This window comes from Pteropus vampyrus, unplaced genomic scaffold (assembly GCF_000151845.1).
Source record: "Pteropus vampyrus isolate Shadow unplaced genomic scaffold, Pvam_2.0 Scaffold170, whole genome shotgun sequence".
Taxonomy (NCBI): Eukaryota; Metazoa; Chordata; class Mammalia; order Chiroptera; family Pteropodidae; genus Pteropus; species Pteropus vampyrus.
Genome location: NW_011888951.1, coordinates 213,024 through 231,102, shown reverse-complemented (window position 1 = coordinate 231,102; position 18,079 = coordinate 213,024). Strand labels below are relative to the sequence as shown.

At 42.2% G+C, this 18,079-nt stretch overlaps 1 protein-coding gene across 1 annotated transcript in view; it reads right to left on the bottom strand.

The window, feature by feature from the left end:
• Window positions 1-18,079, bottom strand: part of DAB1 (DAB1, reelin adaptor protein) — a 245,857-nt gene that overhangs the window by 30,235 nt on the left and 197,543 nt on the right. Inside the window, 2 exon segments of the mRNA XM_023536809.1 lie at window positions 10,433-10,492; window positions 17,116-17,181. Coding sequence (XP_023392577.1) covers window positions 10,433-10,492; window positions 17,116-17,181 — 126 coding nt within the window.

Genomic DNA, 18,079 nt, shown 5'->3' with positions numbered 1-18,079 from the left:
CAAGAGAGAATGAGTGTCAGCATCAATGGATATTTATGGGGAAACTATGTATTACAGCTCTGCTCATTAGAGATGCTGCAGTTAAGGTTCTGTGAGTGTTAATGATCTGTATTAGAGGAATAATGATAGATTCACAGCAGCAGCAGTTAAAGATACCCCTGAATCACACTTTCTTACTATGTAACAGATCTCCAAGAAACCTGATTTATGCCCATGGAAGGAGCAAGCATGCATCAGTGCACCTGTATCTTGCGGGTAGTACTGCCATTGCTTTAGCACAGGTAGCACTATTGGCAAAGAGTTTTAGAAACAAGATGCCACCTGCCTTCTTTTTGAAATCTCACTGTGTTCTGGTGTAGAAGAGCACTTACTAGCTTTGGGTAGGGTGGCCCTATGTTCTGGTTTGCCTAGGACATCTGTTCATGCTAGTGTCCTGACATAATTTTCAAAAGACACCCCTTCCACTTTCAAAAGTGACCCAGTCTGGATGATAAAGAAGGTTATCCTAGTTTTAGGGTCAGAGAGCTCTAGATTAGATTCTTAGTGATGCCTCTTCTATCTATGCTCAGTGATTTAACTTCTCTGATCTTCAATATCCTTTACAGTAGAGAAGAGACCTGTGTCTTATGGTTGTTTGGGAGAGTCTTGAAGTAGTGAGTTAAGTGGCTACCACAGTCTCTTTCTTGGGGTGCTCACATTTGGTAGTTAAAATTGTGTGCTATACCTGCCCCAGAGCAATGGTACTCCCTTGCAGGTTCAGCCCCACCTCAGGCTCCTGAGTCAACCTTGACCTTGTTGACATCATTGCTTGGGCATGGAAAATTGAGGCACTTCAACTCCTGACTCTGAACACCAGTTACTCCCTCCACTAGACTGAAAGAACCCTAGTGGCTGGGCCAGGTCTTACTCATCTGCATAGCTCTTAAAGCACTTGTTACAGTCCTTTGTCCATATAATAGCTCGTAAAAATAATTACGGCCAACATTTGTTGAGTATTTACTATGTGCCAGGTGCTGTTCTAAATGTTTTACATGTGTTATCTTATCCAAGTCCTCTTAAGAACTTTATAAGGTAGGTACCATAGTCATTATCCTCAATTTACAAGTGAATGCACCGATGCACAGAGAAATTTCAATAACCCACCTGAGGGTGCACAGTTGGTAACTGAGGGAGAAAAACTTCAAGCCCAAGCAGTGAGGCTACAAGGTTCACGCTTTTAACTTTAACACCATGTTGCCTACCAAGCACTGCGCACGTATTCTGTGCCAAACACAAGTGCAGTCACATCTGCTATTTCATCCTCACAAGAACCCAGAAAAGTAGCTCTCCTCATGTTGTTATTTGGTCACTCAGAAAAACCCGAAAGATAAAACACCTTGCCTAGCGTTATACAGCTGAGAAATGTAAAGCTCTAACTTCAATTCCATGTTCTTTCTTACTGCCTCGCTAACAGTAGGCTCAAGATCTGTGGCCACAATTTCAATGACAGAATAACAAAGCCTCTCATAGGAGTAACAATGTGAAGGATCTCCTCATCTGACCTCCCAACTTCTCCCACCCCTGGAATTAACTAGTGGATTCCTTTGACAGTGGTTTTCACAATACCCTCTCTGGACCACTTCCCTTCCAGAAACTTTTGCCCTTCCGAGTAGGCAGGAGGGAGGGCTTCCAATTGTGTAGGCTTCAACCCAGCTTCAACCACACCTCTTTCCTCTGTTTATATAGAAGGCTACCAGGCACATTTCATTTGAATAAAGATTCCCGGGTTTTACTTAAAGTTTGAAGGCCATTCCTCTAGGAGACCAGAAGGTATTTTAGTAGAGGAATGGAGTGATCATTGTTTTACCTGGTTGTGATTTTTGCCAACATACAATCGAGCAAACAGTAGAACAGGTGCCTGTTTATGCAAACACTTATCCCCTTCCACATGTGCATTTGTGGAAAGCAAATTTCAGGAAAGATTTAACACCGAGCTATTTGCAACTCCACTTCCATTCGTGACAGTCTGGTTTTCAACCTTGGGAGAAAGAGCCAGATATCATTCAAAGCGATGATATGACACTGCCCAAATGAGAATCAGGAACCTGGAACAGAGAGGAAGATAGAAGGGATCATGGCTGTCTCTGGTAAGAACCCGAAGACAGAGGATGGAAAGGCTGATGCGCAAACAGGCCCCAGTGCCTGCCAGTGATGGGATGTTGGCAGACCTGGCTCCTGGGTTCTGCTAACACCACCTCCTTTCTTTGTCTTTCATGCCCTAGGGAAGGACTTTGGATTATTACTAATCCGAGTTGCCCCACTGTCCACCGTTTGGATTTTCAGCTCTTCTAACACCTTCGTAATTACATTACCTCTATTAAACTACCTGGTATGGGCTCTATTTTCCTGACTCCTTCCTGATGAATACACATAATAATTCCATTGGCTTCTTAATAGTCTCCCTACCTGTCAATCCGCCTGCCACAGGCCACCAGTCATGTTGAAAAACACAACTCTAATAGTGTCATTCCACTACCTGAAGGCATCAGTGGCTTCCCAACAAATCCCAGTTCCTGAGCATCACATTTCAGGCCCTTTGCTCACTGGGGCTGGCTTCCTTTGGTATCCTTGTCTCTTGTTCCCAAGAAGACATCCTGTGGTCCTACTACCCCAGACTATTCATCAGCCTGGGCTATGTTAGGCTTTTCCATATTTCAGTGCCTTTAAACATTCAGGTTCCCCTTCCTGAATACTTTTCCACCCTTTCTCCAGTGCCAAACTCCCATCATCTTTTAAGACTCTACCCCAACTCTATTTCCTGGGTGAAAAACCTTGCCAAACTCCCTCAGGCAATGTTTATTGCCTTCCAGTATGTTTCCAGAGCATCTTGTATACAGCCTCTTACAGCCTTGATTATATTGATTGTTAATTATTTTTATATGTCTATCTTCTTCTTGGGATCATTAAGATTCTTAAGTAGCCAGTCTTATTCATCTTTATATCTCTAGTGAGTAAATCACTGTCTGGCTGATAGGAGGTTCTCAGTAAATATTTGCTAAATGGATAGATGAATGAATACATAAATGAATAGAATTTGTAGGGAAACTAAAAACAGGTGGGGGGCTTTCTAGGAGTTGGAGCTCTGAGGCTGTAGAAGTAACAAAGTTCTATCACTGCAGGTGTGTGAGCTGAAGCCAAAGAGACAGGAATGTTCTTCTGCATTTATCACACGTGTCCTCAGGGGATTCTCATATTGCTGGGGAGGCTAAACCAGACAGCATCTTGTAATGTTCCCACTAATTTTAAGATTCCAGGAATTTAGGATTCTATCTCAGGACAACTTTTAAGTACAGCTGAAAGAAAGCCCACTTAAGAAACACCAAAACATCAAACTTCCTTTTCATTTGTGGAAATATGTAGATTCGAATTCCTTTCCCTCACTTCAGGACATCCTCCTCCTGTGTGACATCTATGTTAACTGCCTTGCAATAATTGTAATTTCTCTACAATGTGGTGCTTAATGAGGAAGTGAAACTGACAAATGTTCAGACTAGATTTAATCTAATTATGGGACATCTTGATCCAGATTTCAAACTAAAAGGAAAAACTGACTGCTGAATTGTGAATGAAAATTGATTTGCCATGAAAGATGGGGACTATGTGGGGCAGCGGGGCGTGGGGGTGGGGGGCAGGGAACAGTTGTCCAGAGAAATTCTTCACTTTAATGGGTTGACTCTTCCTCCATCTGCGGCAGAGAAACTGAATTAAATCTAAGGCAAGGAAAACCAACTGAATACTGACTGTTGGAAGACAAGGTTCTCAAACAAACACATAGGTGTCGTGGAGGATGGGAGACAGGAGTGGCAATATGATACATTTTCTGATTTTCGGAAAAGGGCAGCTTCCACTGAGATTTGTTCTATGTGATTCACAAACATCTTTTCAACGTTAGGATGGTGAAAGTAGTGCGCCATGCAGAGAGGGGATTCAGGAATGAATTAGACTTGGGCGTGACCCATGGAGCTTAGTCTAAAGCAGGAGAGATATGTCCACAGGCAGCAACCAAGTACTGGGCCTCTCGCAGGCTAAGTGCTGTTATAAAGACTCAAAAACTATGATCAATGGGTGAGGGGAACTGAGGCCTGAGTGCTGATTCTGATTAGAGTGACTATAAGGAGATGGAGGGGTTTGTGTTTTCTTTAATCCTAAAGGCAGTATGTTTTAGTGGAAATTATATGGGTGCCTGAGTCAGAACAATCTAGAATTCAAATTCTAGCTCTGCCACTTACCAACTTTGTAATCATGGGTGAATTATGTGGCTTCTTGAAGCCTCTGTTTCCTTATATAAATAACATCTACCTCCCAAGGTTGTGATTAATGAAAGATAAGCCAAGCCCAAAGCCTAGGCTGTCCATGGCACATGGCAGATGTTCAATTAAGTCTGCCTACTTTTTCCACAACTAAGTCAGCCTTAGCCTCTTAATACATATGGCTAGTGGCCTGACACTATAAAACAAAGAAAAGAACTGGATGGAAGCCTGGACATCACATCTTAATCATCAGGATTTCTATCAGTTTCTCCCAGTGTGTCTCCTTTTCAGGACACACCTTTACAATATCAAAATCCTTTATAGAAACATTCACCTGCTGCTTGAATACTCCTAAGGGTAGAGACCTCACTACTCTGCACTTTCCTCTGAAAAACAGCTCCGATGGACTGAGATTTGTTTTCTTGTTTTGAGCCCAGATTTGTCTTCTTGTCATAAAACTTGAGCCTTCCTCTTAATCATAGAATATCCCGTAAAAAAAAAGGGAAGGCAACTAATACATACTATCCCTCAACCTTTACTTCTCCAGGATCTATAAAAGCAATCCCTCATCTTCACAGAAAACACTTTTGCAATGCCTTATGAATCTCGCCAAAAGCCCTGAGATGTTAGTAGAGTTTCCATTCAGGAAAATGAATGTCAGAAAGTCGAAGTGATTGACAAAGATCACACCCGAAGTGAGAAAAGGCTCTCAGGGGGGTTTATTCATTCCTTTCAATTCCTGAATCCATGTTTCATCAAAAGCAAATTAATGTCAAGTCTAACTTACCAATTTGACAGCCTGTGTCCTTCCTATTTATTGCTATGCCAAATTTTTTAAGAATCTCTCTTTTGAAGGCCAAAAAAAGTCATTACTGATAATTAGAAAGTCTTTTATGCCTAATGCAACTACATAAAAGGCTTTTAAACTGGGCAATTATAAGGTAAAGGATAAAAGATCTTTTTCAGCCATAAGAATATTATAAGGGAGGGGAGTCGGGGAAGGGAGGGGAGAAAAAAGTGCTGAGTATTTCTCATCCAAAAATAACATGAATCATACGAAGGTTTAGGTATGTGTCATTTAAACAGTTGACTTTCACAGTAAGTTTCAACTAAGTTTGTGTTGTGGGGCATAAAAGGGTCTGAAAAACGCATTTCAGCGGCCTGTGACTGCACTGCTCCACTTGAGGTCCCACTGTGGAATGAGAATCGTGTTCAAAGGCTAACAGAGTGCAAAAAGCACTAAATAATGAATGCAGTAATGGGATGCTTAGCAGACACCTTCCTCTACATTCAGAATATGCATTTTTGACAGTCCCAATGAGATGGGATATCTGTCTAAAGAACATGACCAGCATTATCAGCTGGCAGAAATAAAAATTACTTGTATGTCCCCGTTTTTTTTTTTGGATAGAAACTTATGATAAATTAATCAGCTCTGATTGCTATTAAGTACAGGCAGGATGGACTGTATGGCTAGAGGGACCTCAATGATCTGCCTAGAAGGTCTTCCATTTCTCTTTTGCCTGTTCAAATCCTGCCTACCAGTCAAAGCTTTGCCCACATTAGACCCTCTTTCCTGAAACTTCCCTGTCTCTCCAGCCATCTAACATTTCCTGTGAGCCAGCATGTATGCCATTGGATTTCGGAGACTCTGACATAAAAAATGCATCCATGTATTTAAGATACAGTAGACATTAGCCCCTGTGCAAAGCTTCCAGCTGCCTTGACTCGGAAGAGATGAAATGTATATTTCCAGGAGTGGATAGGATTAATCTTTATCTTGGCTCAGAGTTTTTAGGAAAGCGTGGAGGGGACCACAGCATGACTCTAAGAACAAATCTGCTAGAAGAAGGAGACATTACAGGTCCAAATTAAAGAAAGCAAACAAGAGCATCTTAACAAGTTATTTGTAAAAGAACAAGAAAGAGGTCAGCACAGCTGAGCATCCTAAGGTTCTGTCGCAGGATGGGGTAAGACTAGGGCAGGGCTGAGTGAATATGAGGAAAGAAAGTAAAAAGATGGAATCAACTTTCTGTCTAGACCTGGCGCCAGCTAACCGAAACTTTGCTCCCATAAGTTGATGCACTGACATGGGTGAGATCAATAAGAAACATAATGAATTCTAACTTTTGCTGCCCTAAAACTCTGGAGTCCCCAATACATCAAATTTGCCACCTTCTTGAGGCTGTTTCTGTCCATGCAAGAGTGAAGATGAGCCAATGACTGAGGCTCTAGGACAGAAGATCTAGAGCTGAGATTGAGGGACCTCATCAGCTTTCAGGCCTACAAAAATTTATCTGTACATGTTTTTTTGGGGGGAGGGGTGGGGGGGCAAATCTACCATCAAAATTGCAGAGATCAGAAACTCCCAAGAAGAGTTACTTTAGAGATAGTGATGATTAAAAGTGATCCCTGTTCTCAAGAGGTCACAGAAAAGTAAGAGAAACAAACAGAAGAATAGCTCACAGCTACTGAATCCTCCCTCTGAACAGGCACTATGCTGATTCATATATTTAAGCTCATCTAGTCTTTACACAAAAACTCTAAGGCAGATAATATCATTAACCCCAAAGGCAAAGCTCTTAAGGAACTCAAAGTCCATTGGCTCACATGAGCACACATAGAGAAAACAACCCATATGATCATTGCAAAGAGAAGTACAGAGGTATGCCAGAGTGGCTGATTACTCTAGAGTAAGGAAGGCTTCCCGGAGGAGGAGTGTAATCACCTAAAATACTTGGCAATCCCCCCACTCGGTGAGAACTGTTTGCTAGTGCATTACTTATCTCAAATGAAAATATTCTCATTTAATTTAATCCCTATCCCTTATTAAGGGTTTTACATAAATGTCTCCTTTTTATATAGGCATTACTTTCTTTTTACAGATGATGACACTGAGGCTTGCTTAGAGATATAAAAAAACTGCTTAAAGATCCTTAGTAGGTGGCCAGGATGACAGCATGCCCAGATCTGACTCTGAAGATCTTTTAGGGCTGGTTTCTGGTTTTCCTCAATAACATCCTATAGCTGAATCTTTTACAAGGGCTTTATGCAGATTTGGACCCAAGGAGGAAAAAGAGAAACAGGACACTGGGCAGTTTCCCTTCTTGTGGGAAACTTCTGGAAGCCCCGAACAACTTGGAAGCTGCTTCACATGCACTACTTTGGTTGTATTTGTCTTTCTGGCTAAGGAGCAGGTGGTAAGAGGGCAAACAGTGAGGTCATGGCAGGAATTTTCAGAGCACAGAGGTATCCTCGGGAAGGTGCCCTCATCAGTGGGGCGGGTCTATAGGAGGAAGCCTGGAGGACAGGAAGATCCCATAACGGGGAGAAACATGGGGCATTTAAAATAATTCTGGGAGGTTTAGGCAAGCGGAACCAGCGCTGCAATATATACATGACTTTATCCTCAAAATAACCTTGCAAGTTAGGTTCAATAATCCCCTTGGTAGGTGAGAACATTGAGACTCAGAGGGGCAAGGAAACTTGTCAGAAGTCCCACAGGTAGTAAGAGCGGGAGCTCAGGTCCCAACTGTATCCATTTGCCTCTCCACTAGAACCTGCGCTTTGCTTTCTACCTGCAGCCTCTCTTAGGCATTTAGTAATGTTGTAATCATTCATGAAAAAGCCATTAGCACCATTAAATGCTTCTAGGACGCTGTGGGAACAGCAGGCTGGGAGCCACTGCAGGCCATTCAAGCAGCCCAGACATTTTCCAATAAAACCTTATTACTTTTAATGCCTATTTTTGAGTCAGAAAAAAAACCAGGGAGTTCCCATTAAGAGAAAGTGCCAGGGATTTTCATAAATTCCTACTATAGGGTAGAGTCATTCATATATTTATCAAATATTCCTAGAGTGGCTATGTCATGCCTGGCTTCCGCATACCAGGCCCTGGGCTTGCTTCTGATCCTACAAGGACCTCAGAAAGCTCCTGGAAATAAAGGAGAAGAAGGAGGAATTTGACACTGTGGTAAGAGCTATCAATAGAAGAATGATAGGGGACGAGGACACAAAGGTAGGGGTGATCTGCTGACACTGTTTGGGGCAGAAGTCCAGAAAGACTCCCTGAGAGCACAAAGCTTGAAGCTAAGCTAGGACATTAGGGGAGGGCATGTTCCCTTCAGGTAACCATGGAGTTCAGTAGAGCTGGACCAGGAGGTAGATTAGAGATAAAAGCTGAGCCCAGGACCTGAGTGCTGTGTATGTCAGGCTAAGGAGCTTGGATTTTTTTTTTTTTTTTTTAAACTATTAAGCTTGTCTTGAGATGGTGTGGTTAGGTTGGTTAATAAATTCACAAAAACGAAGGCAGCAAATGAAGCATGTTTCCTCACGTCTCTAAACCTTTTAGGGGCAAGTGAGGCAATTTAGGCACAAATTGAATTGTAGGGAGCTGTGTAATGGCGGCTGGATCAAATTGAAACAGGAAAGACCACTGTCTCAGTGACAAGGAGGCTTGATTAAACCCAAAGACCTTGGGGAGAAAAATGGCTTTTTCTCTGAGCAGCACGCTGTATGTTCTCTGTTTCCAGACTCGGGTTTTTGAAAAGGGGCTTGTATGCAGGTATGTTTTCTCATTAAAATTAACCGGCATGGGGTTTCGGAAGCAGTATTTAGGTAATATATTGTGGTTTCAAGACATTGACAGAATAGGGTAGAAAAATGGACACTGGTCAAAAAGAAATTTCATAAGGGAAAAGGGGAATGGGGGCAGGTGAGGGTAAGAATAGACTCCCAGCTCAGACACTTTAGAAGCCCAGGTGCGGAAGGGACAACAAGGGCTCGTCTTGCCCTTCTACTCATTCCATGTTTGAATCCCTGTCTCCATCACAGCTTTTCTGGCAGGTGGTCTTCCGGGCTCTGCTGTGCAGCTCCACTGATGGGGAGCACACTCTTTCAGGGCCCAGCTCCTCCGCCCCTTGAACAGCTCTGACCCTCAGGAAGGTCACCCTCACTTTGAGCTGGAATTGGCTTTCTTGCAGTGTCCCCACTGGTCTCAGTTCCATGAGCCGGCTAACACAGAACACTATAATCCCTCTTCTGCACATGGCCCTTCGAACTCCCATTTCCATATTTTATTTTCTATGATTTCTTTCCTCTAGGCCAAGCATTTCTAGGTCCTCCAGCTATTCCTCATGGGATGGGGTGTCAAACTCCCTTATCGATCTGATCTTGAAACATACAGGTGTATCTTTATGACTCCCACAGTGTGAGGTCAGAAATAACAACAATGTTCCAGAAAGAGTCATTTAGCCTAACGGCAGCTTTGTTAAGACCAGTGCTCGGGATTCTTCAGACTCATACTCCTTCCAGCTATTGTTGAGCTGAATAAGATCAATAGTGACTAAACACGCCAGTTTTTTTGTTTTGTTTTGTTTTTACATAGTTTGTGGCAAAGGCTCATGTCCCTCTTGCTCAAGAACCTTCACTGGCTCCCCAGTGCTCCCTTAATTATACACAGCAGTTCCTTCTGAGTGCCAACTGGAAATCCTAAATGTGGGTCTGGGCTTAGAAGAGGCTTGGGGGCAGTACCACAGAGCCTGAAATTTCCTTTCCCTTTCACTTTCCAGAAGTCCCATCAGCAGATGAGAAACAGATGCAGTGGACCTCCTGGGTTCTCGTAAGCCCACTTCAGATGGCCTTTTCCACAGCTCTCTGCCTGTTGGCTGGACTATTACACCTAAAGGTCCTGGCCAGGCCTTCCTCTATTGTCCCTCTGAAACTTCTCAACCACTTTCGAGTTGGATGGGCAACTCTCTTCCCCAAATCAAGACACTGCCCTCGCTCCATCATTTGACCAGATATAATAAAATCTTTGGTTGAAAACTTTTATCATGGAATACCTGAGACCCTGAGTCCCTTGGACATGGTGGTTGGCACGATTCTATTCACTCCCTCTCATGGAACCAGACCTCCACCCAGATTGGCACCCTTTCCTCCGTGCCATCATTTCTCCCTTATGCCTCCTACCCTCTGATCCACTGAGGAGTCCCAGCATGTCCCCCTGCACCCCTCCCCCTAAGCAAAGCCATATGGGTTGTGGCGCTTATCCAGAAGAGGAGTTCCTTTCCTCAAATCGTAGACATAATCTCAATGTGAATCCAGGTCATGGGAATCTGACAGTAGAGAGAAAACACACTTACACTTACAGGTTGACTTTTTGGCACATCATAAACACCTTCCTTCTTTTGGCTGGTGGGAACCTATGGAAAAATCAAATTCGACACAGTCAAAACACTCTGGTAACTCCATTTTCAAAGAATACAGCAACCAGACTTTAACTCCAAACTGGCTAAGTGTGTGTGAGAACAGCCCCCGAGGTCCCAGGGGCCAGCTCCGAGGGGCTGCTGGAACTGTGAAAGCAGGAGGCCAGGCTCCTACATTTAGGAAAATCATTAACAAATGTTTGCAGGGTTTCTCTGCCACTGGGCTCCTCACAGAATCACAGGATAAAACGTTGCAGAGACTTCAGGGATCATGTGGTGAAAAAAATAATCCCGATTTCACCAAAGCCAAAAATGAGGCGCAGGGAGGTTCTCTGAGTTGCCCAAAATGATTAAAAACAGTTTGCAACTCATCTTAAACTGTTCGACTGAGATTGGGCTATTTAAAATATAGCAAATATCAAGGTCCTAGTACAAAGTATAGTGTCTGCTGGGATCGTGTACAAGCCATCGGATAACTACCAAAGGTTTTTTGTTCAAGAAAGGGGCCCAGAAATGGTATAAAAAGCAAGAGAATCCAGGAAATCGTGATATTTTAAAACATGTATCTGTATCTTCTTCCTTCCCTCTTTTCTCTTATTCATTCATCGGGTTTTATTGGGCCGTGTGGTTAACTGAAATACCCTGAGCAGGTCACTTAGATCTTCTGAGCTCCAATTTTATAAAATGGGTACTATTGGCTCTGCTTCTCACTCAGATTATTTTGAGGATCAAATGAGAAAACAGACAGTAAATAATCAAAAACTATGAAGCACCGTAAGACTATAAAATGTTAGAATGGTACTTTCTTTTATCATTGACGCATTATATAGATACGTATATGAACGCATTTTATAATACAACAGTGGATATGTTGAATTTTTCTCATTTGTCAATCAAGCATTCTAGATTGAAAGTAATCATTAGTTCTTCCCCAGCACTTAGCAGAGCTTAGCTCACACCTCCATTGGAGAGACCAGCAGCAATGGTTTTATAACTGTCTGATGACCTGTCTTTCTTTCCATCAGCCTGGAAGCTCCTTAAGAACAGGCTAACCAGCTAACCATACACCACTCTTAGAGAAATATGAATCTAAGCTTATTCCTTCAGTCTCTTTGTCATTTTCACTCTCATTTAATTTAAAATCCTTATAATAACCCCAAGAAGTTGGTATTATAATCTCCACTTTAAATAGTGGAAAGTGAGACTCAGAGATGTTAGGGAAATTTGCCCAAAACATCAATGCTAGAAAGCGATCACATTCAAACCCAGCTCTTTCTGGCTAACAAACAAGACATTTATTACTAACAGATGAGCTAACACTAATGGGACACTATTTTAAACATTTGTATTTATGTACATTCTCATGTAATCCTCAGGAGGAGTCAATCAGGTAAGGATGACAATCGTTCCTATATTGCAGAGGAAGAAAATGAGGCCTGGAGAGGTGAGCAAGGGAGCCAGCAGTCTGAGCCTGGGCAGATTCTTTTAACTAAACTACATAGACAGCTGCGTCTCCTCCCTATTCCCACCATTCCCGCAGCTGTTTCAGGTGCTCCTTTTTCTTTGACATCACGTTCCACACTCCCCGAAACTCGTGCACACTCTTATAGAAAACAGCACTATGCGTGAGCATGGCTGTGCAAAAGACGCACTGTAGAGCTGCTCTTGCAAACCTTCGTTTGCAGGTAGCCAATGAAGAATGTAATTTCTTTGCTCCCAATAACTGGGCTCCCTCTAAAAGGAATCCTCTAAGAATGCCTACAGAGTCCTTGTTAATGAGGGCCAATAAATTACCAGCCCTCACTTTTATTTCTACTGGCTCACCCTTTTCTGAGCACAGCGAACAGCATTGCTGTTCCCCGTAATTCACTGCTCACTGAGGGCACTGAGCAAGTTGAACTGCTGCTGACTCTCAATTATTCCTGCAAATGGAGGAGAAGCAGTGGGATGGATAAACCCAAACTGTGCATAATTGAAAAAGCTTTTTCTGCTTGGCTCTCCCATGGGTGAGATATCAATCTGCCCGCTTGTCCTTTAAGATTTATCTCAGCCAGGACATCTTCTTGGGAGCCTTGCTCAACTCTCCAGGCCTAGTTTGAACCTTCCTCTGTACTCTTGTAACCTCTGGTGCACCCTTTCATTAAAAAATAAAAGTTACCAAGTACTTATTATGTGTCATGCACTGTGCTTGGCTTGAAACAATGATGGAGAACAAGATGGATACGGCCCCTGATGGAACAGAGCTCCTTGTCTTGCTAGGGAGATGAAAAAGTAATCAGCTTGCTACAGTAGAGTATAAAATGTGCTTATCTTACATGGGAGTTTTCAAACCAAACTGCAGCTGCCTGCTCCTCCTCTGTACGCCTACTGCTCTCTGTAAGCTTGCTGAGGGCAGAGCGAATATTTTCTTATCCTTATTTCTCTATCTGTAAATACTGGTTAAGCAAGAAATGTCTAAGCATCAAACATTTACCACGTGTGTAGTGAGGACAGAACACTGGCAAGATGCGAAAGGGACAAAGACCAGAAAGAGCCTCGGTGCTGGCTCTCATCTCCCCCTGGCCGGTCCATGCAGTCTGCAGACCATTTTAGTCACACGATGTTGTACAGTGATAACAGTTCTGGACCAAAAGGAAGTGGGAGATCTGGTTCCTAATCCTGGCTCTGTCACAGGCTGTGTGACCTCAGAGGTCACTTTGTTCTCTGACCTCAGTTTCCTCATCTGGTTGTCATGAGTGTCCAGGGGGTTGCCTATAAACTCTTTAAGGGTAGGGACCATGCTAACCAGCTAACCATCTCCAAGTGCTCTGCACATGCTATGTGCTCCATACATAATCACTTTTTGAATGAATGAGTTATTAGATATGAAATGACTCTAAAAACTATACATTGAGTATTGTACATACAGAAGACACTTTCAGTTGAGCAACACATTAACAGTGTGGAGAGGTGGTTTAAGGGCTGGGTGATATAGGACTAGAGGCTTACTGTTTTAAAATAATGATACATGACACATTGTGGGTGATTAAAAACAATTTTCGAATGCATAAAATTGGAGAACTCCTGCATGGAAAGATGTGATCTTGCTCATGCAGGAAGCTTGTTAAAGTGCAAAAGAACACTGGGTTTAGAATTAGAGCCTCTGGCCTTGGGCCCAGCACTTAAATTGGAGGGCTTGACTTTCTTATTATCATTGTAACTGTTCTTCTTATCTCACCATTAATGGAAGGGTCAAAATTGAGTGAGGTGTAAAAACCCCAAAGAGGCTCTGTGTTGTTTTAAGAAGACAGCTGATAACTTTTTCTGGGCATGCAAATCGAAAGACAATTACTATTATTAATCCAGTTTGGAAAATGAGACTACTGATCCTTGAGGAGAGGTTACGTTTACTCAAGAGCCTCTGTCTCCCTTAGGCTGGAATTATAAATAGCAAAGTCAGGCAAGGCTGCAGCTTTCCACTGGGCTCTCTCACAAGTTGAGGTGAGCAAGTCATGTTCTGCTTTAGTTAACACATCATCATAAGACATGCTGAGCAGCCTCTGATACTGACAATGTTAGGAAGTGAAGGGAACTAACATTTATACAGAACCTACCAGGGACCAGGTGAGGTGCTTGTCCTTGTCACTTTACATCTTCGCATCACTTCTAGAAGCAGGTATTACAGTATTCCTATTTTATAGCCCAAGAAATTGAAGATACAAAAGCTATATACTTCACCCAAGGTCACAAAATAGTTAAAGAATTAGACTCCAAGTCTGTTTACCTCATTCCAGAAAACCGAGGGTTGGGGGCAGGGGGAGGGAATGGAATGAAATCTGAGACCACCCTGGGCCAAGATGAAGTATAAGAAACATTGCAATCTACTCAAGAGGAATAGCTATGAAACACTTGCAGGCCCTTAAAAAAATATAATGAGGCTCCTAATAGCAGTTCCTTAAAGCTCAGCCTTATCCTTAGGCCCAAGAGCTTATCTCTTGTTAAGCATTTTTGAGGCCCAGCTGACTGGCAATTGCAAGAAAGGAAAATTATTAGAGGCCTCTCCAATAGAGGGCAATAAAATATTCATTCTCTTAAATGGTACCTTCTTGTTAACGATGGACAGCCAGGAAGATCCCAGAGGTCAGACTGTTAAAACAAGTGTGATTTTTACATAGTGACTGGAAACATACACAGAATCCAATTGTGAAACTCAGCATCAGGATATTCTGAGCCCCAGATGAAAAGAGCCCCAGATTTATTTTTTATTTACAGAGGTCAGAGGGACCTGAGTGTGAGTGGGGACTACTACCTCTTGTAGCTGTGACCTTGTGAGCCTCACTTTCCTCAACTGTAGGGTACAAATAATGGTTCAAGCCAGATAGGGTTGTTTTGAGGGATAATAAGATACTGTGTATAAACCCTCATTCACAGAGCCAGCCCACAATCAGCACCCAATGAACGTTACCAAAACTATGCGCGCGCGCGCAAACACACACACACACACACACACACACACACACACACACACACACACACTCTATTTCTAAGAGTTTTGTCCTGTAAAGTCAGCCAACACGTTCCTTTAAAGAATCACAGGCCTATGATGAGGCAGTAGCTACGGAGAGCAGAAAAGGGCTTGCCTGAGATGTTCTTTACTCCTCCTTACTCATTTTACAGATGAGTAAACTGAGGTCCAGAGAAGAAAAGGAACTTGACAAGGTGGATTAGTGGCTGGGTTTGGTCGTACTTGTATGATGATCCCAAATCTACACACAGTGGACTCAGTGTGTGACAAGGATGAAGCCTCTTTCTCCTTGTCAGCTTGTGTTGTTCTCATGACGACATGTGAATTAGAGAGAAATTATTCTCCAATTTTGTCTTTGGGGAAACTGAGTCTCAGAGAGGGCAAGTACCTTGCCTACTACCACTTAGCCAGAGGTTGTTGGAGACAGAGCCAAAGCTAGAACCCAGTTCTCCACTTGCCTAAAAACCCCTCCCCAGCAGTCCCCCACAGGGCACAACGGGAGTCCCGCCAACTCCAGCTGTGTCTGAATTCAAAAACCTCTTATATGGAAAAGCCTATTATTTTTAAAGGTGCTCTCTCTTCAGAGAAGTACTGGTTAATGGTTCCTTTGGACTCATATTCAGACGGTGCAAGGTTGTACGTTAAAATCTGACACTGAGGACAAATAATGCAACTTATCTATTTGGAGAGAGAAACTTTTTAGGTGATGATTTTAAACAAAACCTTGAAGCATAACCTCACACGTGATCCAGTCCAGACAAATCTGGCAGAGAGAAATACACCTGACCCTTGAACAAGGTGGGTGTTAGGGGTGCCAGCCCTCCACGCGTCAGAAATCTGTATAGAACTTTTAACTCCCCAAGAACTTAGTTGTCCCTTGGTGTCCATGGAGGATTGGTTCTAGGAACTCCGTGGATATCAAAATCAGCAGATGCTCAAAGTTCCCTATATAAAATGGCATAGATCAGTGCGATCAGTCCTCTGACCCCAAAGAGGGAAAACAGTACAGGTATTTACTGATGGAAATCAGCACAGAAGTGGACCCATGCAATTCAAACCCATATTATTCAAGTGTCAACTGTCCTTAGATTATTATTCCTCAGGGCTGGTTTAAACTGAGTTGTTGATAGAGCTAAGGTTATACTTTGGTCATTCAGAACTCTGTGCATTTGCTGGAAATTGAAAAATCTGTTTTTATAATACAAGTAATGCATGCCCAAGGCAGAATAACATACCGCACAACTAAGTAAATTAAGAAAATTAAAATCACTTATGAAATACATCAAAATTTTTCCTACTTCTATAATATTTATATTTAAATTAGGTCTAAGATTCTAATTAGTGAAAAATTGGAGGTCATCATATTTGTTTGATGTGTTGCTATGCCGCAATGACTCAAACTCTTTGATGAATTCACAGGGGAAGAAGTGTGAGTTTTGCCTTCACTTACTTGCCTGGGTTTGATCTCAGCTCTAAATAGTTGTACGGCCCTGAGAAAGCTCCTCAGTTTCTCTGAGTCTCAGTTCCCTATGTAAAAGTGGGATTAAAATGCCTACTTTATAGCATATTTATGAGAATTAAAGGAGTTAAAAGTGTGTTCATGGTTTTTCACATAAGCAGACATTTAAGAATACTAATTGACCTTCCCTTCAGAAGGGGTAAAACCTTTAGCTATAGTTTCTTTTATTCAGTTAATTTTCCCACTGTTGTTTTCAAGTACCATTTTTGAATTTCAGTAGTGTGGTCAGCTTTTTAAAGAAATTGAATGAGCACAATCTTTTGAGAAATGAAAGACCTTGTTATATTATGGACAACAACCATCCAATGGATTACTTTAGTAACATGGAATGTTTGATTTTGGGGTCAACTGAAAATAGTTAGGATCCATTAAAAATTAAAACACTGTACTCAACTGGCCATTAATCATTTTAACAATAAGGCATGACAACTACTGGTACATTGGAGGGGAACTAGAAGCCAATTCATATGGAGGGATTTTAACAAGCCTAGAATGATCAGGAGTGATGCTCATGAGGAGAGAGCCCTTGGTCCTTCAGACCTGTCAGTGCAGTTACTGGTAGTGGAGCAACAGTAAGAGAGGGAAGTGATTTTATACCTGATAAATGTTTTCTTCCGTTTCGGGATCACGGATTGGCTCGTGTCCAGCCTCAAACACAATGTACTATTAACGGAGCAGCCAGAGAGGAAAGATCAGAGGGGCAAAAGAAAGAGGAAAAAAACAGCATTTGGAATTCAAGATACAAATCACAGTGAGCATTAAAGGAACAGGCACAAGAGAAAATGCCTTAAAAAGACAACCGAAAAACCAGATGGGCCTTGCCCATTCCTGCCTTTCCTGAGGAAAACTGCAAAGGTCTGACGGTCACTCCTTGGTGATGACTGCTTGGGGCATCAGTAGATCTTTCTTGAGATATAACCTCTCCTTCAGTGACATTTATCTCAGTAATGTACACTTGTGCTGGTGTTGCTGAGTGGGAATGATGTCTCCTGAGAATGCCTGGATTCCAACTTTGTGAACTTTGGGTGACAGTGGTTGTCTCCCTTTGCTCTCTAAGGCTCAAGGCCCGAAGCCAGCTCCGAAGAGCTCAGAATCCCAAATTCTCTCATCTCATAAATATCACCTTAATTTACATTCGCGGCTTTAAATATAAAAGATAAAATTTTTCATGTGCATGTTTCAGACTCTAAAGAATGGAGCCATTTCAAAAAGGTCAATATTCTACATTCTCTGTGAGCCAGTTAGCCTGGGGCTGAGCGCATATTATAAACAAATCCTGGTCTCAGCATTCATTGTATAGCAAGGGCATGCCATTAAAAGCATTTCTACTTCTGTTTTCCAAACATGCTAGATACTCTTTGCACTTCAAGTTTTCCATATTATATTACTTTTAAAATCCATATTTTACTTTTGTCATAGCGGTAACCAGCTTCTTTTGTGAAAATGTGCATTCACATATATGCATATGTGACACACACACATCTATTATTCATGTGTGTCCCAGTTAGAAATATAAGTTTCAGGTTTTCTTTTATGTCCAACTAATCTGTTTTTGGTCTTC